The sequence below is a fragment of the Panthera onca genome, chromosome C1, assembly GCF_046562875.1.
Source record: "Panthera onca isolate mPanOnc1 chromosome C1, mPanOnc1 haplotype 2, whole genome shotgun sequence".
NCBI lineage: Eukaryota > Metazoa > Chordata > Mammalia > Carnivora > Felidae > Panthera > Panthera onca.
In genome coordinates this window covers 54938307-54962623 of record NC_138346.1, presented here as the reverse complement: position 1 = coordinate 54962623, position 24317 = coordinate 54938307, and the positions used below count along the sequence as shown (strand labels likewise).

General features: G+C 37.7%; 1 protein-coding gene across 3 annotated transcripts in view; it reads right to left on the bottom strand.

Moving 5' to 3' along the window:
- Nucleotides 1–501: 501 nt before the first annotated feature.
- Nucleotides 502–24317, bottom strand: part of CCDC141 (coiled-coil domain containing 141) — a 203580-nt gene continuing 179764 nt past the window's right edge. For 2 of the 3 annotated variants that reach the window (XM_060621973.3, XM_060621975.3), the window contains 4 exons: nt 22666–22778; nt 18940–19056; nt 4749–5602; nt 502–2569 (listed from right to left, as the gene is read on the bottom strand). In XM_060621973.3, coding sequence (XP_060477956.3) covers nt 2302–2569; nt 4749–5602; nt 18940–19056; nt 22666–22778 — 1352 coding nt within the window. In that variant the 3' untranslated portion in view covers nt 502–2301. The remainder of the gene's footprint in view (nt 2570–4748; nt 5603–18939; nt 19057–22665; nt 22779–24317) is intronic. The other variant, XM_060621974.3, reaches the window with a different exon arrangement.

Here is a 24317-nt window from a genome sequence, read left to right as displayed (position 1 = left end):
TCAGTATAATGCTTTTTCCCAATATTTGGGTTCTATGTGTGTGTACATATATGTGTATGTATATACATACATTTGAAACATATATCAAATACATGTTATATTTGGTATATATACATCCAATGTATCAGAGGTTTTTATGCCTTATTTAGTCATACATCATGGATATACAATCCTCAAAGGATTAGCCTTTAAGTGGCATGCAACAGGTAAAACAAATCAGCTATTTCCATGCCCTAATAACCTTAAGCCACAAATTTCATCAAGATGACAAAGTGGGAAGGGAGATCTTACTGAATTAACAGGAAAGAGACATAGAGTGGGAGAAGAATTTGTTACCTGGTCCTGACCACCCTCTTTGGACATGAATAGATTTTACTATTTAGCTTCAACATGGGAGCAGCAGTTAGGCAAGATATGAAAAATATGTGAAACTGGACCAAAGATTCCCTAGGATGTTATATATAAGCTTTTAATAGATTTCTGTCAAAATTTGGAAGAAAATTAAGTGATTTAATTTTTTAATTAAATTGAATGCATAGGAAAATATGTCAACTTTACACAACCACACATTTCATGTCTTCAGATAACCTTTGGTAACTTTTTAATATTAACTTGAATATATTACATTTAAATATTATTGTAGACAGTCTTGCAGCAACATAATTAATTCCTTCTCTTCATTAAAATATGTAATAAATTATTCTTTCAACCAATGATTTTAGCCTACCATGACAAGACTATGTTTAAAATTTAAAAACAAATGCCTCTCTCATTCATGTTTATTTTTAAAAGGAACCAGAAAAAGACCCTCTTTTCTGAATGATATATTTCAGAAATGTATAGAGCATTCTTCAGTATTACAGTGATAATTAGAAGGATAGAATTCACCTTATGTTGTCTTATTACACTCTTCTTTTTCCCTTTTATCATACTAAATGCATCCTACTATGGTTAATTTCAAGTCTTTGAATAAGATACAGTCTTACAAAATTAGAAAGGAATTTGACTTCCAATTCATAAACCATCAACATCCCACACGGGAAAGCTTGGAAATCACAGACTAATATTATTCCTTTAATATCCTAAAGAAATAGCATCTGAAAGAGAAGAGTGGGCAGGAGGCAGTGTGATGATAAATTACATCAACCAATATAATTACGTTTAGCCTTCATAGAATGCTTTGCATTTCCAAATGTTTACAAGACATGAAACAAAAATGCTCAATTGCCCAAGAGGTAGATAATGAACCCATTTTCCAAATGGGAAACTGAGACATTGAGATGTCTATACCACAGGCTGCAAAAATAGTTGAAGAATCAAGATTAGAAGCAGGAAGAGCAGGTTGCTGGTGTATATACATGGCTACCCAAAAGGTGACAGTGGCATGACAGGAATTATGTTGGTCCATCTGCAGCCTGTGCTCCATTTTGCTCTATGACATGTACAGCTGATGGAAGTTTGAAACTTCATTTGAAGTTAACAGCACATCTATTCTCCACTGTGAAACCCATGAGATCAGCATGAGGAATGATTATTTACGATGGCCTCCCCAGACTTAGGATGGAAGGCTAGGTTGAAAATATATAGAATGTATTTCAATAAATGAGATAAAGACATAAAACAAGATGAAAGGACAGCTTATGCAATAATGAAAACTACAACTTCAATATTTCTACTGTTATTCTACAAAGAGATGTTTATGACCACAATTAAAAACAAGTTATTGGGGGTGTCTTGGTGGCTCAGTCAGTTAAGTGTCTGACTCTTGGTTTCGGTTCAGGTCATCATGTCATGGTTTGTGAGTTCAAGCCCTGTGTCCAGCTCTGCACTGACAGTATGGAGCCTGCTTGGGATTCTCTCTCTTTCTCCACCTCTCTCTCTGCCCCTCCCTGCTCTCCCTCTCTCTCTCTTTAAAAAATAAACTGAAAAAAATTATCAAACAATTGAATTTGAAATTTAACTCACATCTTTCTACTGAAGCGAACCTTAATATACATGCTCTTAAACTGGGAGGGAATAAACAGTGTATTTTACTGTGCTTTTGTCTTGAACACATCTCTCTAGAATACAAAAATGTATGCTTATCCACTGCTAATAATTTACCAACATCTTCAAATATACTAAAACACTAAAGAAAATGTGATTATTTCACTGAGCAGTGGGATTAGCTGAACAAACAACATGACCAGAATGGGGGTACGCTTCATGGAGGATGTTCTGTGGGAGATACAGGAAAATAAACAACCATAGCATTGTTCTTTAGGCTCATGAGAATGACATCCAGGAGTGCTAGCCCCACAGTTACTGTGTGAGTACCCAGTACATTAGGGACACACTAATATAGACGACACACAGTGTTATCCAGTTTATTCTTGTGATTGGCGACCTGTGGTTACCTGTCACGTGGAGGATGACATTGGAAGAGAGAATGCCATTAGAGTTTTGGGCCCGAGCCACATAGAGGCCTGCGTCTGCCTCGCATGCCTTCGGAATGAACACCGAATGTCTTGTCTCCTTGTGTAAAACCTGTAAGTGCCCATCTGCAGACAATTTCTGGCCCTTCTTGTACCTGAAGCAGAGAGTCAGTTTTTAAAGTTAGGATCACTGTATATTCACATCATTTCCAAGATCTAAAAACCATTGCAAACAAACCCATTACCACTGGCAATAGTCTCTAGTATTAGCAGGAACTTTGCAGCTGCCACAAATTCCAATGGGGCTGTTCATCCTTCAAGCAGAGGTTGGCGACTTGTGGCCAGAGAAGTGTGTGATTGAGTCAGACCATGTTTTTAAAAAATTGAATTTTTCAACAACATTTAACAATTGGAATATTGCATATAAAAATCCAGATATCCAACTACTCTTTGAAAAACCCCAGACCATCTGGCCACACAGGGCCACCATTTACTTATAGCAACAATCACCTAGAGTGTGAAATGGTATGCCTCTCTTTGGCCTGTGTCATTCTTTTAGCTGCTATGGAACAGCAGCCTGTGACTTCTGGGAATCTATGTTGGAGCAAGACTCATCCATCCCATTGTATTCGTGGACCCCACAAGATCCACGTCAGAGTATTAATATGCTGTTTTAGAGAAAGGCACTTATACAGCATTTCCTGGTGAAATGAACTCATTTAATTTCTATGAATTAATTTCATTAGAAGAAAATGATTTCTAATTATGAAAGGCATTTATGTAATTGGATTATTACTGTTAATGACATGTTTTGAAAAGTTTCCTATAAACACAAGCACTTAGCTGCCTCTTTTTAGAAAGCAAATAATTTATTTTGTATATTCTAGATTCTTTTCTATTTATTTACACCCATGTTCCTTCACCTAAGAAGTGGTGACAAACCTGAGTCATTTTCTGTTCCCATTGCCTAAGTGATAACTTTGCATTTTTATGAGTGTCCTAAGGATGTATGATTCCAAGACTTTGCCAGTTGTTAATTGAGCAAAACTTAATTGTAAATCCAAAAGCAAGGTATCTTTTCACAATATTGCAATAGTTCTTCAAGAAATACTAACTAAGTTATTTGTTGTGTGGACAAAACCAAGAAACACTGCAGACGACATTTTCTTTGGGGTGAACTGATATTTAATAATGAATTAAATATCTTTCAAATTCATAAATATGAAATTCCTCATCTGTCAAAAACATGCAATTGTAAAAACAACAAAATAAAACAGAAGCACAAACAGCTGCACTGTAGCATAAGTGCAGTTTCTTTTAATGATCTGAGGAACCAAAGTTTTCCCATAGATTCTTCAGATAACCACCTCACACTTCAAGTATCGTCAATGGGCACACACAGTCATCGGAACTGTTAATGTCTACCGAAATATTATGATAAGTAAATGTTACCTTACTTATCTTAGTTGATGAGTATGAATTCAGTCTCACCTATTTGTAACTTTGTCCTCAGATAAATCTACTTAAGAACAAGAATTAATTTTGTTTTTCAAAGATAAAAAAATTTCTAAATGTTTAGAAGTAACCCACGTGTTGAGAAAGTGAGAACTACTTTTTAAAACAACAGTGATTCAAACCCTGTATTCTGCAGTTTACTCTCTATTAAAACAAACACGCTAAAAAATAATGATGTCTCCAGAGGGAAATCCTATGGTTTACAGCTCAGTTATTACACCACCTTTCAAAAATGGGTTTATTACCTGTCACCGGGAGCAACTGTGAAAGAAATATTTTTATTCCATCTCTCATACTGAAGAAATTTATGGAAAGAAATCTTAGTGAAACAAACAAATATCACAAAAGTGGTGTGTGACTCTGTTGGGAAGAGGGAAAAGATGAAATAGGCAAATGAAGGAAAAGAGAAAAACCCACATTCGTATGTTTTTGAATCGAATATGGGATGTTAGACTAAGAAAATGTCATGCTTTTGTAGACATAAACAAGGGGAAAGAATTTCAACCCATAGTCTTCAGAAATGTGGAATGTTAAACTAATACCAGAAAACAAAAACAAACAAAAAAGAACACAGCTAAGTTGCAGTGCTTTTGGAGTTAGTCAACTATTATTTTATGTGGTTACTTTTCTTTCTAGGGGGTTTTAGCCATGCTGGGACTACAGTCAGAGTTGGGGGCCGGTGTGAGGCTGAATCATGCAGATTTGCAGTGTTGCAGAATATTAATCAGCTGTCCCTAAACCTTTCAGTTAGTGCACACAGAATGATTTGCTCAGTCATTCAATGTGTTTGTTTATGACTTGTCATTGTAAGCTACCCACCATGTCAGTGTAGGCTCTGGAAATCCTGTCACTTCAACTTCCAAAGTCACTGGAGAACCTTCCATGACAGTTACATTAGACTGAAGCCTGGAGAAATTAGGTGCCTGGCCAGCAAGGCTGACCACGGTGTTCTTTGCTGATGTACATTTAATCTCCTCTTGGGGGACCGTTTGCCTCTGATAGGCCTGGCTGGAGCCTGATCGAAACCCAAGGCCTGAGAATGCATCCTGGGAAGCATGCAGCCTGTCTTGGGTTTTAGTGACATTGTTATCAGCATGCACTTTCTCCCATGTTTCTAGCAAACTTCCCTGAGCCTGAGGGTGCTGCTGTAAAGCTCTCTCATGCACTTCACTCAGCATGCTCTCTGGATGTTTAGCACTGATTTTGCAGAAGGCAGTACTTTTTTCCAAAATTCCTTGGGAGGTTAATGGGACTTCAGCTTTGAACTGGGGAGAGGGCCTCTGAAAATGACTTGAAAATGTTTCTCTCTTATCATTGTAAGCATCAGCAAAAGCAGCAGGTGGTGGGATGCCAGATTCCTGGGCCTCCCCTGGACAGCTGGCCCCTGTCTGCATCCTGTAGTTGCTCATGGGAAGGCTGCGGGGAGGGCTAGACCGCCCCTCCACTTCCATGTCAGCAGGGGCAAGGGGGGAATCAGGGCTTTCCGGGAGTGGAGGCAAGGAGATGTCATCAGGTGAGACACACTCATATTCTTCCCCCAAAAGCATGTCTGGAGGCAGGAGATGGCCTTGGACAGCATCCTCTTTGTCAGAGAGCAGCTGCGTCAGGTGCTGTGGGAGCTGACCCTCTCCTGTTCCATTGACAGTCAAAATATCTTCTACCTGCGCCTTCTCCTTCAACACAGAAAAGCCAAAGCTTTGAGTTAGTCATTGAGTTTTTTTCCAAGTCACAAACTCAACTTCAGACAGACAACCTAAGAAAAGCTACAGTGAATTAGAGCTCGGGGCCCTGACACAAGCGTTACTGAACTTGAAACCATCTGTCTGTTTAAACTGGGCACAGTCCCATCCCATGACTAAGAAATGGGTAAACTGACCTCTAGTCTCTGAATGAAATGTGATAGACCTTATGAAAGAGAGGAGAGAAAGCCCTAGTTTTCATCTCTAATGAAGGGGTTGAATCAGATGAATGTCTTTCAAATCATGATCTGAGGAACCTTCTTCCACCGGCAAATTCTGCTTTGTTTTGTCTACATTCCATGTGAACACGTAGCTCCTAAACATCAGAGGCTCCCTTGTTAGGTGATCCCTCAGACCCTCCTAAGAATAACCCCTCTTTTTTTCCTTAGGAAAGCCATCCTTTATTATTATTATTATTATGGTAAAATATATAACATGAAATTTACCATTTTAACCACTTCTAAGTGCACAGTTCAATGGCATTAAGTACACTCACATTGGTGCAACCATCCATCATCCAGCTCCAGAACTTTTTCATCTTCCCAAACTGAAACTCTTTACCCATTAAACACTGAACTATCCATTCTCCCATCCCCCCAACCACTTCTACTTTCTGTCAGTATGAATTTGACAATTCTAGGCCATATAAAGTCATTTTTAATGACTGGTTTTATTTTCTTAAGCGCCTTATTTTTATTCTCCCGTTGCAAAATATCTACTGAGCACTTATTTCATACTAGGTGCCATGTTAGGCATTGGTGAGATGAAATGAGTAAAAGTAAATACAGTCTCTGCCCTCAGGGAGATAATAGCCCAGTGGGGGAGGTAGATATTAATGGAACAATCACAGGTTACGGTCCTTCACAAGAGAACACAAGATACAAAAGAGGAGTGCCTGCCACTTATCTTTCCATGCCATGTGGAGGGCAGGTCATGCTAGGAGACTGTGAACAGCAGTACATCACCTCCTGCTTACACTGATCTAGTATTTCTCCCCACTAATCCATGTCCATGTCTGCTTTCAAAAAGAGACTCAAATATCCATCCTTTCTGGCACAAACTCAAAAGAGCATTGACGCTGAAGGGGACCTCATCTATCTCAGCCTGTTGTTTTATATCTACTTCTTCTTTGCCTTTCCTCTTTTTGGGTGCATTTTTACTTAAAAATTACTGAGATTTTTCCATTGCCACTGCTTGCACATAAGAAAGTTATGTCTTGCCTTGACTTTGTGTTCTTCATTTTAGCTCCTTCACTTTATAAATAATTTTTGAGACGTAAATGTGTTTTCAGGTTGAAGATTAGAAGTAAAAACAGTGTTCCTTCGACTACCCCAGAGACATGACTTATCCTCAGAGAAAGTATAAGCATAGGTTTGGAGAAAGTGGTTTCCTTCAGCTGTTTAGTAGAAGTTTAAACTCTGGGCCTAAAAGCCAGAATTTTTATTTTTATTATTTTTTTAAGTTTATTTATTTATTTTGAGAGAGAGAGAGAGAGAGAGAGAGAGAGAGCATGAGCAGGGGAGGGGCAGAAAGTGGGGGAGAGAGAGAATCCCAAGCAGGCTTCCTGTAGTCAGCACAGAGTGCAATGCAGGGCTCAAATTCACGAACAGTGATATCATGACCTGAGCTGAAATCAAGAGTCAGATGCTTACCCAACTAAGCCACCTAGGCGCCCCAAAGCCAGAAGTTTTTTAAAGTCCTTCTCATTAAAAAAAAAAAAAAAAACCAAAAACTAAATAAACACATATCCAGTAGGAAATGTCCCTCCTTCTTTTGATTTTCCTACATCGGCTTAGCTCTGCATTTATTTTCCTTTTCATAGGGACTTTGGTCCAACTTCCTGTTCAGTATAGGCAACTTCTCTATGACATTCTGGTAGCTTATGTTTGAATACTTTTCCTGAAAGAGTTTTTTCTTTGAATAGAAGTTTATGCTTTACTTGTGTTAAGAATCTTTTCCTATATTTAGCAAAGATATGCCTTCACTCAGTATCCAACATCGGATCTGAACCGGCCTCCTGGAGCGACAAAGATGTCCAATTTCTCTCTTCTTTTAACTGCTCTTTGACTATTTGGAAAATTGGTCTCGCAGTCTGTCAATCTCTTTCTTCTACTAAAACCTCCAGTCTTCTTCTGCCTTGCCTCTAGAACTTTTATCATCAAGGTCACCTTCTGGGAAGCCCCACTCCTACCAGGCATTTGTTGATTTGAGGGTCATCCATGGCCACGCAACTTCTTAATGCCTTCTTTGGGTAATGTGTGTCTCTCTAGAGAAGAGTAATGTTTAAGAATTGTCTGAAAATTTGCAACAGGCTTAGGAGAAAAACTTGAATAAAAGTCCAGGCTAGTCTTCTCACTCTTCCCTCCTGCTTGGGGAGGAAATGACTTACTTAACTGCAGGTTTAGACTGAACATGCTCAGCTCTGACTTTTTGAGGCCTCTCCTGTGGATCTGTCTTCTACCAAATGTGTGTATTCATGTTAGATTTAAACTATGAAAAGCCCCTCTACAGAAAGCCTCTGGTTGTCTAGCTGTGCACCCAAGTGTTTAGGTAGGCAAGTCTATCTAAATCAGAGATAAAGTTTTAGGAAACCCACTAGAAAAGTCCAAGCCATATTCTCTAATCCTGCTTTTACTAGTTATTGATTCCTGACTCCCGTGACTCTCTTTCAGTGGTGTCAAACTCAGAGGGGAATCCAAGAATATTATTTTTTTACTCCCTACAATTCCTAAGGTAGAAAAATACTTTCCACAGCAAATAACACTAGCAGATAATTTCTACTGACAATAAGAGAGAATGTTCTGAAATCTTTTCCAGAAACATTTCAACTTATTACTGTTTCCCCTAAATATGTTTATTTCCAGGATTTATTTACTTTCCAGATGGGAACTAATCAATGGAACCAACATCTCCTTGATCTATGTGATATATTTTTATTAAAGTGATTATGTTAGTTCTTTTTGTGTTTTTATAAGAACCATATGTGGCTATTCATACTGAGTTTTTAAAATTTTTTTAAATATTTATTTATTTTTGAGAAAGAGACAGAGAGAGACAGAGAGAGAGACAGAGCATGAGTGGGGGAGGAGCAGAGAGAGAAGGAGACACAGAATCTGAAGCAGACTCCAGGCTCTGAGCTGTCAGCACAGAGCCAATGCGGGGCTCTAACTCATGAGCCATGAGATCATGACCTGAGCTGAAGTTGGACATTTAACCGACTGAGCCACCCAGGTGCCCCAATTCATACTGAGTTTTTAATCAGCCAAAATTTTCTACCTCTTCTATTAATGCCATTGATAAAAATGTTGAACACTGCAGAGTTTAGAACAAAGTCAGATGTCTCCCCAAGGCAAGGCAAACTATCTTCCAGGTTAACACTGTTGAACTACCTAAGATTCTTGGAACAATTATAATCTAATCAAACTCTTATTCAGTTCACGTACTTACACTTACCTTAAGAAAGAGATCATAAATATGTTTATCAAATGACTTTTTGAAGTCAGAATAATTTGCTTATGACACTAATCTAGAATTATCCATTAAATAGTCATCTCACAAAGCAAAAGCAAAATAAGGTGAATTTAATATAAGTTTTTCTGAGTCAATCCATGTAGGCTCTTGGCATTTTTGCCTTTATTCTCAAAGGCAAATAAGCTTTTCATTTTTAAGTCATTATGGAATTTTACAAAACTTCTTTTATTAATTAATTTCTAAAACTCAAGTATAATTAACATATAGTATTCTATTAGTTTCAGGTGTACAATAAGTGATTCAACAATTCTATATATTACTCAGTGCTCATCACAATTAAGTGTGCTGCTAATCCCCTTCACCTATTTAAATCTCACTGAGTTACAGTTTTCTGGGTCTACCAGTTTCCTTTATGAAAATGGTTTTCAAACATTCACATATACTATTTTTTTTAACATTTCCCCACCATAAAATCATTTTGCTATTAGTAGAGGGAAAAAGTGTGTGTGTGTGTGTGTGTGTGTGTGTGTGTGTGTGTGTTTCCAGAAAGGGGTATTTCCAGACAGAGCATATTTGCATCAATTTAATAAGTTCTGGCAGAATGGCTGGGAAGCTGATCTAATTCACCACAACACTGCTCACTCTCAACTTGTTTCTCTTATATCCTTGGCTGCTGTTTGTCTTTTTGTTGATTCCTTTTTCTTCCCCAACCTTCTAATTATATGGATAGTGTGTGATCTTGTCTTAAGTTCTCTAATCTTCTCTTTATACTTTTCCCCTCAAAGATCTCACCCACTTTCATGTCTAATGATCAATTAACTTTTAATTAATCCTAAATCTGTGGCCTCAGTTCTTATATCTGTCACAATTTCTAAACTTTCATTCCCACTGATAGCCATAACCACTTGGATTTACAACCATTGCTATGTAGGCAAACAAAGTGAGTGTTTGGAATAGAGAATATAATAATATTCTACATCCCTTGAAGTAAGTGTGTAGCACAAATTCTCAAAGTACACACAGTGGGGAGCCATCTATATGGTAAATTTAAGGGAACATCAGAAGACTTTACCTTTCCAAATAGTCCCACAATACTCTTATCCTGGTATAAATAAGATTTAATGAAGGTAAGTAGGAAGTAGAGAAAGAATGATCTTGAACACAGGACTTCTCTATGAAAGACATTTCTGGGGAAGGCTTTTGGAAGGGGCTTTGGGCAGCCAAGGGGTAAGTTGGTAGCATTGCACACTTGGGATAGACAAAATAAAAGAGATGAGAACAGAAAGATGGTGAAGAACACTTTGTCCCTTTCCCATTTTTTTCCAAAGCAAATGTCTTAAGAATGCCTTTGCCGCCTACCAGGTGATCAGGATTAGAAGAGGGCACAGGGCTGTCCTCACCCAGTTTGATAAGAGTACTCCACTGATTGGTATAAATGTACTTCCATGATGAAAGCAAATTAAAACAACAGTGAGATATCACCTTACACCTTTCAGAATGGCTTGAATAAAAAAGACAAAACATAATAGGTTTTGGGGAGGATGTGGAGAAAAAGGCACCCTCATGCACTGTTGGTGGGAATATAAACTGGTACAGTTACTATGGAAAACAATATGGAGTTTCCTCAAAAAATTAAAAATAGAAATACCATATGATCCAATAATTCCACTACTGGGCATTTACCCAAAGAAAATAAAAACACTAGTTTGAAAAGATTATACATCCCTATGTTTATTGAAACACCATTATTTTTTTTAAATGTTTATTTATTGGGGGCACCTGGGTGGCTCAGTCGGTTGGGCTTCTGACTTCAGCTCAGGTCATGATCTCACTGCTCGTGAGTTCAGGCCCCGCGTCGGGCTCTGTGCTGACAGCTCAGAGCCTGGAGCCTGCTTCAGACTCTGTCTGCCTCTCTCTTTGCCCCTCCCCTGCTTGTGCTCTGTCTCTCTCTCACAAAATATGAAAAATAAAAAAAAACTTCAACAAAAAAATGTTTATTTATTTATTTTGGGAGATAGAGCATGTGGGGAGTGAAGAGAGGGAAAGAAGGGGAGAGAGAGAGAGAGAGAGAGAGAGAGAGAGAGAGAGAGAACATCTTATCCCCAGCAGGCTGGCATTTTCGGTGTGGAGCCTGATGCAGGGCTTAAACTTCCAAACCATGAGATCATGACCTGAGCTGATCAAGAGTTGGATGCTTAACCACCTGAGCCACCCAGGTGCCCCTAAAACATTATTTACAAAAGCCAGGATATGAATGTGTCTGTCAATAGATGAATGGATAAAGAAGATGTGATGATATAGATACAGATACAGATACAGATACAGATACAGATACAGATACAGATAGATATAGATATAGATATAGATATACACATACACACACATATACACACAATGGAATATTACTCAGTCATAAAAAATGAGATCTTGCTATTGGGACATTTGGACAGACCTACAGGGTATTTATGCTAAGTGAAATAAGTCAGAGAAAGAAAAATACCACAGGACTTTACTTGTATGTAGAATCTGAAAAATAAAACAAATGAATAAACAAACTACAAGCAGAAACAGACTCAAATACTGAGAACAAACTAATGGTTGCCAGAGGGGGATGGACAAAATAGGTGAAAGGGAATGAGAAGTACACACTTCCAGCTAAGTCATGAGGATAAAAGGTACAGCATAGGGAATATGACCAACGGTGTCATAATAGCACTGTGTGGTGACCGATGGTAGCTACAGCTATGGTGAGCATAGCATAAGGTATAGACCTGTCGAATAACTATGTTACATACCTGAAACTAATATAACATTGTGTGTCAATTAAACTTGAATTTATAAAAATAATAAATTATAAGGCAAATGATAACAAGTACTTACAATAGATATTTTTGATGTTGCCACCTGTAATTAAGCAAGCATTAACACTATATGCCATTTTTTTTTCTTTTTTGCAGTTATGTACTTTATTCAAGCAGGTGAATCCAGACAACTTTCTCCGTGAGGTGAGACAGTATCCATTAACCTGTGGGTCTTATGATCTCTTCCATCTGAGCAACTGTTCTCCCATATTAGTCTGGTTCTAAGACTGTGGGGAAAGTTAAGTAACTGGTTCTTAAATTTTTAAATTGTCATTTCTATGATATGTTATCTCCAAACTAGACCCTGAGATAATGTATGTATATTGAGGGGAACTTTGAAAACATAAATTTGTTTTATATTTCTTGCTCTTCTTGGGGTGCAACCACAGAACACCATTGTGCAGTGGGGATTGATGCCTTCACTGCCTGTGTGTCCCTGACTCTGAGTCATACAGGATTGAATTCTTTTACTTCCCTGCAAAAATGAATGATTCTATTTAAGTATGTAGTTTAAATGAGCTCAGTTCAGAGTAGGCTCCCAAATTCCCTGCTTTTGTTGGCAGTATCTTTAACCTATGAGAATTAACTAATATACCTGAGTCTTAAACTGGCAACATCATTTTCTGGCTATGATTTCCTTTGTGGCCCAGGAAAACCCTTAACTTACAGATCTATCTCATAGAATTAAAAGTCCTTATTAATACCAAAAAAAAGTACTTCCATGCTATTGCTTTATTAATCATCATGTAAACAGATGAAGGGGAAGAGTGAGGGAACAGGTTGGCAGGGGAATCTGCAGTGTCATTACAAAGCAGCTTATTTACACAGAGCCGTTCCTTAGAGCTCACTTTCGGTCTTACAGAAAAAGTTAACGTGTCTGAAATTCAGGAGAATGGCACTGCCTGCCCGATGCCGACACTACTTTCTATGATTCTTGGAGGGCAAAATATTTTATCTCTTTTAGTCTCAGTTTCCTCAACTATAAAATGAGATTTGATCAGATGATTGTTAAATCCCTTGTAGCACTTGAATTCTATAACTCTAAATGTGGGCATTGTAAGCCTGCATCCTCTACTGAATAGTTCTGTGGTTTTGGGGGAGTCTCTTAATATTCTGGGTGTCTGTTTAACCTTAGGAGTTTTCAAATATTACTATGGGTTTGGCTTTGGTGCTCACCTTGGAGGGAAGACACTATCTCTAATCTGTTAGCAGTGCAACGGGCACTGCATTTACTAAATTGCCTAATTCCACCTGCTGCATTTTGGGGTTAGAAAAATGAGAAGCACTTTATTATCACCAAGAGAAAATCCTGTGATGAGTATATTATTGTAATAGTCTGGTAGAATTGTTCTCTTTACTTTTTTTAAGTTTTTATTTAAATTCCAGTTAGTTAATATATAATGTAATATTAGTTTTAAGTATAAAATATAGTGATTCAACAGTTCCATACAATACCTGGTCCTCATCACAACAAATGCTCTCCTTAATCCCCATTACCTATTTAACCCATTCCCCTCCCCTCTGGTAATCATTAGTTTGTTTGTTCTCTGTAGTTAAGAGTCAGTTTCTTGGTTTGCCTCTCTCTCTCTCTTTTTCCTTTGCTCATTTGTTTTGTTCCTTAAATTCCACATGAGTAAAATCATATGGTGTCTGTCTTTCTCTGACTAACTTATTTCACTTAGTATAATACCCTCTTGTTCCATCCATGTCCTTGCAAATGGTATGATTTCATTATTTTTTATGGCTGAATAATATTCCATTGTGTGTGTGTGTGTGTGTGTGTGTGTGTGTGTGTGTGTGTATGGACACACCACATCTTCTTTATCCATTCATCAGTTGATGGACATATTTGGGCTGTTTTAATAATTTGGCTATTGTAGATAATGCTGCTATAAACATTGAGGTGCATGTATCCCTTTGAATTAGTATTTTTGTATAGTTTGAGTAAATACTTAGTAGTACAATTGCTGGATTGTAGGGTAGTTCTATTTTTGACTTTCTGAGGAAGCTCCATACTGTTTCCAGAGTTGCTGCACCAGTTTGTATTCCCACCAATAGTGTAAAAGGGTTCCTCTTTCTCCACATCTTCACTAACACAGGTATCTTCTGTTGTGTTTAGCCATTCTGACAGGTGTGAGGTGATATGTCATTATAGTTTTGATTTGTATTTCCCTGATGACTAGTGATGTTGAGCATCTTTTCATGTGTGTGCTGGCCATTTGTATGCCTTTTGAAAAATGTCTTTTCATGTGTTGTGCCCAATTCTTAACTGGATTATTTGTTTTGGGGGATGTTGAGTTTGGTAAGTTCTTTATAGATTTTGGATACAAACCCTTCAACAGGTATGTCATTTGCAAATAGCTTCTCCCATTCTGTTGGCTGTCTTTTAGTTTTGTTGATTGTTCCCCTCACTGTGTAGAAGTTTTTTATTTTGATGAAGTCCCAATAGTTTATTTTTGCTTTTTTTACTTGCCTCAGGAGACATGTCTAGAAAGAAGTTGCTATAGCCGATGTCAAGGAGGTTACTGCATATTCTCCTCTAGGATGTTTATGTCTTCATGTATTACATTTCAAATTTATTTTTGTGTATGGTGTAAGAAAGTGGTCTAGTTTCATTCTTCTACATGTTGCTCTCCAGTTTTACCAACACCATTTGTTGAAGAGACTGTATTTTTTCTCACTGGATATTCTTTCCTGCTTTGTTGAAGATTAATTGACTATATACTTGTGGGTTCATTTCTGGGTCCTCAGGGCTGTACTATTGACCTGTGTGTCTTTTTTTGTGCCAGTAATGTACTGTTTTGGACTACTACACTTCGGTAATATAACTTGAAGTCTGGAATTGTGATGCCTCCAGCTTTGCTTTTCTTTTGCAAAGTTGCTTTGACTATTTGGCTATTGTAAAACTTTAACAATATTTATTCTTCCAATCTATGAGCACAGAATATCTTTCCATTCCTTTGTATCATTTTCCATTTCTTTCATCAGTGTTTTATAGTTTTGAGAGTATAGGTCTTTTACCTCTTTAGTAAGGTTTATTCCTAACCAAATTGTTTTTGGTGCAATTGTAAATGGGATTGATTTCTTAATTTCTATTTCTGCTGCTTCATTATTGGTGTATAGAAATGCAGCAGATTTTTGTGTGTTGATTTTGTATCCTACAACTTTACTGAATTCATTATGAATTCTAGTAATTTTTTGGTAGAGTCTTTTGAGTTTGCTATATAGAGTATCATGTCATCTGCAAATAGTGAAAATTTTACTTCTTCCTTGCTGATTTGAATACCTTTCATTTCTTTTTGTTGTATGATTGCTGAGGCTAGGACTTCCAGTACTTGTTAAATAACAGTGGTGAGTGTGGATATCCCTGTTTTGTTCCTTCACTTTTATACTAAATAACAGATGATCTATCACCTTTTAATTTATATTAAAATAAAACCAATTTCTCAATGAAAATAAATCTTGATTTTTTATTTAAAACCATCTGTTCATTTAATTTTTCTTCTAAGAAAAATAAATAAAAGCAATAAAATAAATGAATTAAAAGCAAAGCAATAAATTGCTTGCTTTGGTAACAATAACCTTCACTTTAAGTCTTAATAAATGTGGGTTGGTTGGCAGTGCAGACAAATGTGCAGAATTTAAAAGATAAGAGGAATTTAGTATCTCCTGGAAACTTAGTTAAGAAGATGAGATGCACAGTGGTGCCCGGGTGGCTCAGTCAGTTAAGTGTCTGACTTCGGCTCAGGTCATGATCTTGTGATTTGTGAGTTCAAGCCCTACTTTGGGCTCTGTGCTGACAGCTTAGAGCCGAGAGCCTGTTTCAAAGTCTGTATCTCCCTCTCTTTCTGCTCTTCCTCTACTTGTACTGTGTCTGGCTCTCTCAAAAATAAACATTAAACTTTTTTGTTAATAAAAAAAAGATGTGATGAACAAAAATAAATTCAAAATGGATGAAAGACCTAAATGTGAGACAGGAAACCATCAAGATCCTATAGGAGAAAATAGGCAGCAACCTCTTTGACCTGGGTTGCAGAAACTTCTTACTTGACATATCTCTAAAGGCAAGAGAAATAAAAGCAAAAAATGAACTGTTGGGACCTCATCAAGGTAATAAGCTATGGCACAGCAAAGGAAACAATCAACAAAACCAAAAGGCAACTGGTGGAATGGGAGAAGATATTTGCAAACGACATATCCAATAAAGGGTTGTCCAAAATCTATAAAGAACTTACCAAACTCAACACCCAAAACAAATAATCCAGTAGAAATGGGCAGAAGACATGAATAGACACTTTTCCAAAGAAGACAGCCAGATGGTCAACAGACACATGAAAAGATGCTCAACATTGCTCACCATCAGGGAAATACAAATCAAAACCACACTCAGATACCACCTCACACTGGTCAGAGTGGCTAAAATTAACTCAGGAAACAACAGATGTTGGTGAGGATGTGGAGAAAGGGGAACCCTATTGCACTGTTGGTGGGAATGCAAGCTGGTGCAGCCAGTCTGGAAAATAGTGTGGAGGCTCCTCAAAAAATTAAAAATAGAAATACCTTAAAGCAAGCAATTGTACTACTAGGAAGTTATCACAAGGATACAAAATGCTGTTTTGAAGGGGCATGTGTACATGCACCCCAATGTTTATAGCAGCACTTTCAACAATAGCCAAATTATGGAAAAGCCCAAATGTCCATTAACTGATGAATGGATTAAGAAAATGTGGTATGTATATATTACATACATACACACACAATGGAATGTTACTTGGCAATGAAAAAGAATGAAACTTTGCCATTGGAGGATATTTTGCAACTGGAGGATATTTTGCTAAGTGGAATAAGTCAGGGAAAGACAGGTATCATATGATTTTGCTCATGTGTGGAATTTGAGAAACTTAATAGATGATCATAGAGGAAGAGAAGGAAAAATAAGATAAAAAACAGAAAGGGAGGGAAACTATAAATATAGAGAACACACTGAGGGTTGCTGGAGGGGAGATGGGTGGGGGGAAGTGGCTAAATGGGCGCTGGGCATTAAGGAGGGCACTTGTTAGAATGAGTACTGGGTGTCATATGTAAGTGATAAATCACTGGATTCTACTCCTAAAGCCAAGACTACACTGTATGTTAACTGACTTGAGAATAAAAGAAAAGAAAGGAAGGAGGAAAGAATGAACATTGATGCATTTAGTGTTATTCTTTTTTTATTTCAACCACTTGGTCTCAATTGAGGGTGATTTTGCTCCCCAGGGAACATTTGGCAATGTCCATGGACATTTTTTAGCTGTGACAACTGGGTGGGTGGGGGAGGCGTGCCACTGGCATCTAGTTGATAGAGGCCAGGAATGTTGCTATATATCCTGTAATGCACAGGACAGCTCTCCACAGCAAAGAATTCTCTGGGCCAAAATGTCAGCAGTGCTGAGATTGAGAAGACCTGATTTAGACCAATCACAATAACCAAAGATCATTAGACATAAGACTAAGGTTTAACAAAGTAATCAAGGTTTGGCAGCTTTCCTTTGCCTCAGGGTGGAATCAGGGTTTAAGGGCTTCAAGGCCATCCAACAACAAAGTCAGTTTGCGTAATGACACTTGCTGTCTGGAGGTTGTATAATTGCACTAGACCTTGACAAAGATTGAACCTATGGAACACGACCTATATAGAAGATCTAAGAATGGTAATGACTTTAAGGAAAGATAAATCTTTTTCCATGAGATAACTACAACAAGTGGGGAGATATTTATTTTAAACTCTCATATCACAAGAAGCATACTTTATTAATTTGGGGACAGTTGAGAATAATGTTGACTCTATTTGTTCCTTCAGTTCCTTGGGAGAGAGAGGAACATTGGAAGCAAAACTGGCAAAGCAAAAAGACAAGAGCTAATTATAGTCCAGCAGCTATGAATAAAGAGTGAGCAACTTATACCAAAAATTGCATAATGATGTGATTTAAATAATGCTTTTGAAATCATAAAATATTTGCATTTTGTGAATGTTTGCAGTTTTTGGTACATGCTCAAATTATCTGTAATACATAAATTTTAAAGTAATTTAAACATTTTTGTACTTTAGTATTTATATTTCAGTTGGGTTCTATGTTTTAGTATATGTACATGGAAATATCATCTTAGAAGTAACTTCTGTGGGAACAAGATACAAGCTAATTTTGGGCACCCGGGTGTCTCATTTGGTTAAGCATCTGACTTCAGCTCAGGTCATGATCTCACAGTGAGTTCCACCCCCACATCGGGCTCTCTGCTGTTAGCACAGAGCCCACTTCAGATCATTTGTCTCCTTCTCTCTCTGCCCTCCCATCCCCCAAAATACATACATACATACATGCAGTTTTAAAAAAGTTAATTTCATGTATTATGGTTTTCTAGTGGGTAATGTAAAACAACAAAATCATAGCTTGGTGGTGTGACAGAAGTGGTTTGGGGGGCTCTTGGGTGGCTCAGTCTGTTAAGAATCTGACTCTTGATTTTGGCTCAGGTCATGATCTCACAGTTCATGGGTTCGAGTCCTGCATTGGGCTCCATGCTGACAGTGTGGAGCCTGCTTGGGATTCTTTCTCTCCCTCTCTGTCTTCCCCTCCCCCACTCACACTCACACGAGTGTTCTCTCTCTCAAAATAAATAAATAAACTTAAAAAAAGAGTGGTTTGGAGTGACAGTATGGTGACTAAACAGCTATCCCAATACCACTGTGAACTACTATGGTCCCAGTATTCAATAGGAAGTGCTCAGAGGGAAATAACTTAGGTGGGAGAAGTACTAAGTAAAGGGTAGAAAGGAGGTACAGGATGAGGGCAATCACATTGAAAGATTTGATTCAGATAGATAAGAAGGCTTTAATTCACTTTATTTTTCAATGAAAAGGGATTCTAATCTCAAAATGCAAAACTGAGACTACATGGTTTTCATTACCTTATTTCTTTCTTCATTGAATAGTGTCTGCTTATTTCTTGCTGGTTCTTTTAGCAGGTCAACGAAGTCATCATGGAGATCTTCCAAATTCAGATTCATTTTTAAAATGTCTCCCTGCTGTACAAAGAGATGGTTAGTCAGAGTCTGGGCCAGGAAAGATGGAGGCACAGTGCTACACAACAACCACTTGGAAGAAAACATAAGCCACTTGCAACCTTTCAGCAAATGTACTCTACAGGAGAGTGACTATGCCCAGCCCAGGATGTGACTTACAAAATTATCTTGTGAAGTTTCCAGCTCCCCTCCTACCTCACTCCTTTGATCAAGTTCATTGCCGGTAAAAACTGGTGGTTCAAAAGCCCAGCAGGAACAAAGTCATTGCTCTAATAGGATGCACCTACAGGGAGCGTTTTCCAGAGGAGAAAAAAAAAAACATTGTGCATGGCAGTCTAAGCCATTAGGAAAGTCTGGGGGAGTGGTGAGGAGGAAGAAATGTCTGAAGGTTCTGGGGGAGAGCAAAGAGGAAATCCAGAGATTTTACGTAAGTAAATATTTGGGAGACTCAGGAAGAGAGGAAGGAGATATCACTGAGTATGTTAAAGAAAAAACAATTGAGAACAAAGGATGCTTCATGTGGATGATGATATTTTGCTCCTGTAGCTCATAGGGCTGTTTTAGTCATGGAAGTATAGGTGTTTGCAAGCTGCCAGGGAACCCCTGTGGGGGCTGAGAAGACTTTGGAAAGGTAAAAGGAGCATCAGGTACACCACATTTAGGATGATTAATTATACTGCACCAGAACATTCCCTATTCCACCTGAAACATGATCAGGCCCATGGTCAGATGGGCCTTAAAGAAACAGCATGTTCCTCAATGTGCTCAACGTGCTATATGGACTCAGAGAATTTGGGGAGATGCTTACTGGGGAGACTCAACTTTTAGTCTAACTCTAAAACTTAAGCTGGTTTGTGCTATTGGTTAAGTTACTCTGCTTTGGTACACACTTGACATCTAATTCCAAAATGGTGGTTGTTGTGGAAAGAATGCTAGAGTTTGAATTGTATCTAATTCCAGAACCTCCACTACTGATGGTGAGGCCCCGGGCAAAGCACTTTTACATTCTTTGAACTTCACCTCTAAAACAAGGAAAACAACATTTGCTTTACTACCATCACAAGATTATTTGCAAATCACTGAAGTAATATATATGAAAAGACTTTGTAAATCTCAAATTGCTACCCAAATAGAAAGGATTATTATCACTATTTTAGCCTTGATAGGGATTTCTGGGCCTATTTTTAATAACCCCTACAAAAGAGCCATAGCACCAACCTTAAAAACATAAAAACTAGATGTTTATGCTTTCATGCAAACATATGTAAACTGTTAGTAAGCATTCTTTGACAAGCTTTTGTTCAGGCTGTAACTGGTAAGAGCCTTGCTGATGCCCGTGTCTCTTGCCAGAGAGGCTCTTCCTCACTTTTATATCCACCCAAATCACATCTTTTTGAGCTATGTATTGAATGATTTTTCTTCTCTGTATCAATCCTTTGAGTTTTTACTACAAATGCCACAACTCTTTCTGGAGAACAAGCTTCAGGCAAAGAATAGTGTTAAATGTGTGGGACCCTAAGCTGAACAGAGTCATAGGGTTTCTTCAGGTGTAATGGAGTAAATGGTTTGGGGTACTAATGGTAGTTATATGTGATGATCACAGTAGGAAAGAATGGGGGAATCAGAGAGGCAGGGACCCAGACCACAAAGGAACTGTGGAGGAGGCAGCATTTAGGTTTGGCTTTGAGAGATAGTAAAATTTAGATAAGCAGAGAGAGAAGGTCATGTACAGGAAGGTTTAGGAGGAGAAAACTCAGAAATGTGGGGTAGCAGACCAGTGAGACAGGAGCCTACGATGAGTATAGAAGCACACTGATTTGGAAAGACAGCCTTGGAATACCAGAAGGCCTTGAGTTTAAACTTTATATAGTAAGCAATGAAGAATTTGTAGTCAAGTGTTTTGAGTGTAAAAATGACATTAGCATTAGGAAGCGTAATCCAGCTGGAATGTATAATCAGGATGCTCCTGACTAGTGCAAAAGGGAATCCAAGTGATGTGTTGGGAATAAGAAAAAGAGGGTGCAATCCTGATTACAGGGGTGTAACAAGAATGGGAAATGAGGAAGTGAGGAGAGGGAGTGGGTAGAGCTTTCAGAAAGAACGGCCATGAAGGTGAAAGCAGAAAGGAATATCACTTTGAGAGAGTAAATTTTATTAAGTGGACCTCACTTGAAGAAGTACAACAGAAATGGGAGGGATGTTGTAGATAGTAAAGAGCAAAGAGTCAGGGGAAGTAGCAGTTTTCAAGCTGTGTCCTGGAAGTCAAGAGAAGAAACAGATCCTCGGAGGGTTGGATGGAGGTGGGGAGGAAATGATCATTGTTTAAAAAGATAATATAAGACCCATGGCACATTCATACATTATTGATGGCATTAAAATTCTAAAATATTTGTGGAATTTAATTTAACGTATGTATATTAGGAACATTAACAATTTTGTACTCATTTACCCAAATCTGCCCTGGAGAGCTTATGTGTAGGTAACAATACAAGAGAAAAAAAAAATCTTTATGCACGAAGATGTTCATTGCAGTGTTAATTAAATGGTAAAATAAAAAAAGAAAAAAAGTTGAAAATCTGTTTCTTAAAGAAAAAAGATAATTTGGTCATCCACTCAGTTAAAAGATAAGCAAACTATTCTGAATGGACTGAGTACTCAAATTTATGATGTGGAAATTCATACAGAAAAAAAAAAGGTTGCTAGAAATAGAATTCTGCTCTGAACTGCAAGAGCACCATTATGTCTCCATATCAACAATAATCACAATAACCATGGGTGTCTTCACATTCAATCCTCAGGGTTACTCTGTGATTAGGATCCCCTATTTCCTCCATTTTATAGATCAAGAAACTGAGACTCAAAGAGATGAAGTAACTTGCCCCAAATCACAAATCCAGTTATTTGGAGAATTGGTATTCTGAGGCAGCTGTATTTTACTCTACGGCTTGTGCTCTTAATTACCTTGTCATTCTCTACATCTTAAGTAACTAGTTCTTTCAGCCAGTTGTTAAAATAGTACTAATGAAGCTAGTTTTCATAAAATACAGACAAAATAATATATGCATTTCTCTCTCATAACTGGATTTTTGCCTAGGGATTAGACATCAACATATTTTCTATTTTTTATTCCATCAGCTTATTACTTCATGAAAGATGCTAATGATTAGTTCAATACTTCCATGAAGCTAAATGTTCAATGAATCTAATACGTGAAGATTTAGTTTTATTTTCTCCGGGGCCACAATTTGGAAGGAAAAAGAACCCTTACATTTATTATCTGGGAATGAAAGTATAAGGCTACTTAATACAGACTTTACTTTGATTTTAATGGCATACATTTATCCTTTAGGATGTGATCCATGAAAATGTAAATGAGACACCTTAATTGTGTTTAGCCCTCATTCCCAGCAATATTTTTCTCTGCAGTGATGGAAAAGAAACAGAATTAATTATCAGAAACACCCAGATAATTATGTTAGAAAGCTGTGAAACAAATGTGCACATTATGTCCCTTGAGAATTTCCATTAGAACATCTTTGGACCAGAAGACACTTATCAACACATTTTTATTTATATCACTTGAAAATACATACTCTGGGAAGAAGAAATTACCTTCAGCTTTTCTTCAAGCTCTGTGAGAGAGACGCATAATTCAGTGATAGATTCAAGAACCTCTTTGTGTTTTGCCACTATTTTCTCAGCATATTTCTGCCCTTCTTCAAAACCTGGTGAGGAGAAGGGACAAAAGACAAAAAACAAAACAAAACAAAACAAAACAACTATTTTTTGAGGTCAAATCCTTAGCAGAAAACAAACAAACAAACAAACAAACTCTGCTAGGGTGTTAATTCATTTCCCCAGTATCTGGTGTAAAGGCTGGTAGATAGTAAGTGCTTAATAAATACTTGTTGAATAGATAAATAAATGAATGAAGGCATGAAAAACAGGTACCCTAGGAAAATGGTTACAAATCTGCTGTACCACATCACTTTCATGTAGCCTAAACCATGTTGCTTTGTTAATATTCTTAAAGCTCCACTCTAATCCATTTTCTCCTGTTTTTGAACATTCAATCATTCTTTATTCATGGATTCAAAGCCCTCCATAATATAGTTTCAAGGTGCTTCTCCCAAACGTATGCCACCCTAGTTCCCTCACACATTTAGTTCTGGTCAAACTGAACCAGCAACTCTCCCCCTGCGAATCCCCATAGCCAGAGTATTCTTTCCTATACCAAGAATACCCTTCCCCCACTCTCTGCTGTCAAAACCCTATGTACTCTTCAAGATCTACTTCAAATAGCAATATCTCTGAAATGTTCTTAATCTTTGCCTGCCTAGATTTTTTTTCTCTCTACCTGAATAACAATAAAAATAGCTACCATGTAGTGAGTGTTCATTGTTTGACTATGGCTAAACGTTGTATTTTATTTATTTATTTATTTATTTATTTATTTATTTATTCATTCATTCATTCATTCATTCATTCATTTACCATTTCAACCATTTTTGAGTGTGCAGTACAGTGGCATTGAATACATTCTCATTGTTGTGCAGCCATCACCACTATCCATCTCCACAACTTTTTCATCTTTCCAAACTGAAACTCTGTACCCATTAAAAAACAGCTCCCATTTCTCTCTGCCCCTAACTCCTGGTAACCACTACTCTACTTTCTATCTCTTAAATCCGACTACTCTGGGTCCCTGCTGTAAGTGGAATCACATAATATTTGTCTTTTTGTGTTTGGCTTCTTTCACTTGGCATTATGTCTTTAAGGCTCATCCCTGTTGTTAACAGGTTATGGCTAAGCACTTTATACGCATTAATGTAATTCTCCTTGGATTCTCTAGGTTCTATCGCATTTTACATATGACAAAACTGAGACTCAAAGAGTCTCAGGTTACCCAGACAATCATTGCAGGAGCAGGGATTTGAAACCAGGATTACAGACTCCATGGCTTAGACTAAGCTGTATTTCACGTTGTTATGAGCTGAACTATGTCTCCTCCAGAATTCGTAAATTGAAGCCTCAACCTCCAGTATCTCAGAATGTTACCACATTTGGAGATAAGGTCCTTCAAGAGGTGATTAAGTAAAAATGAGGCCATTAGGACGGGCCCTAATCCAATATGACTGGATCCCTCCCACAAAAGATGAGGGAGAGACACCAATGTGAGCCTGTGCAAAGAGGAATGCCTGTATGAAAAGGCAGCAAGAACTCAGCCGGCAGCCAGCCAAGGAAAGAAGCCTCAGGCAACACCA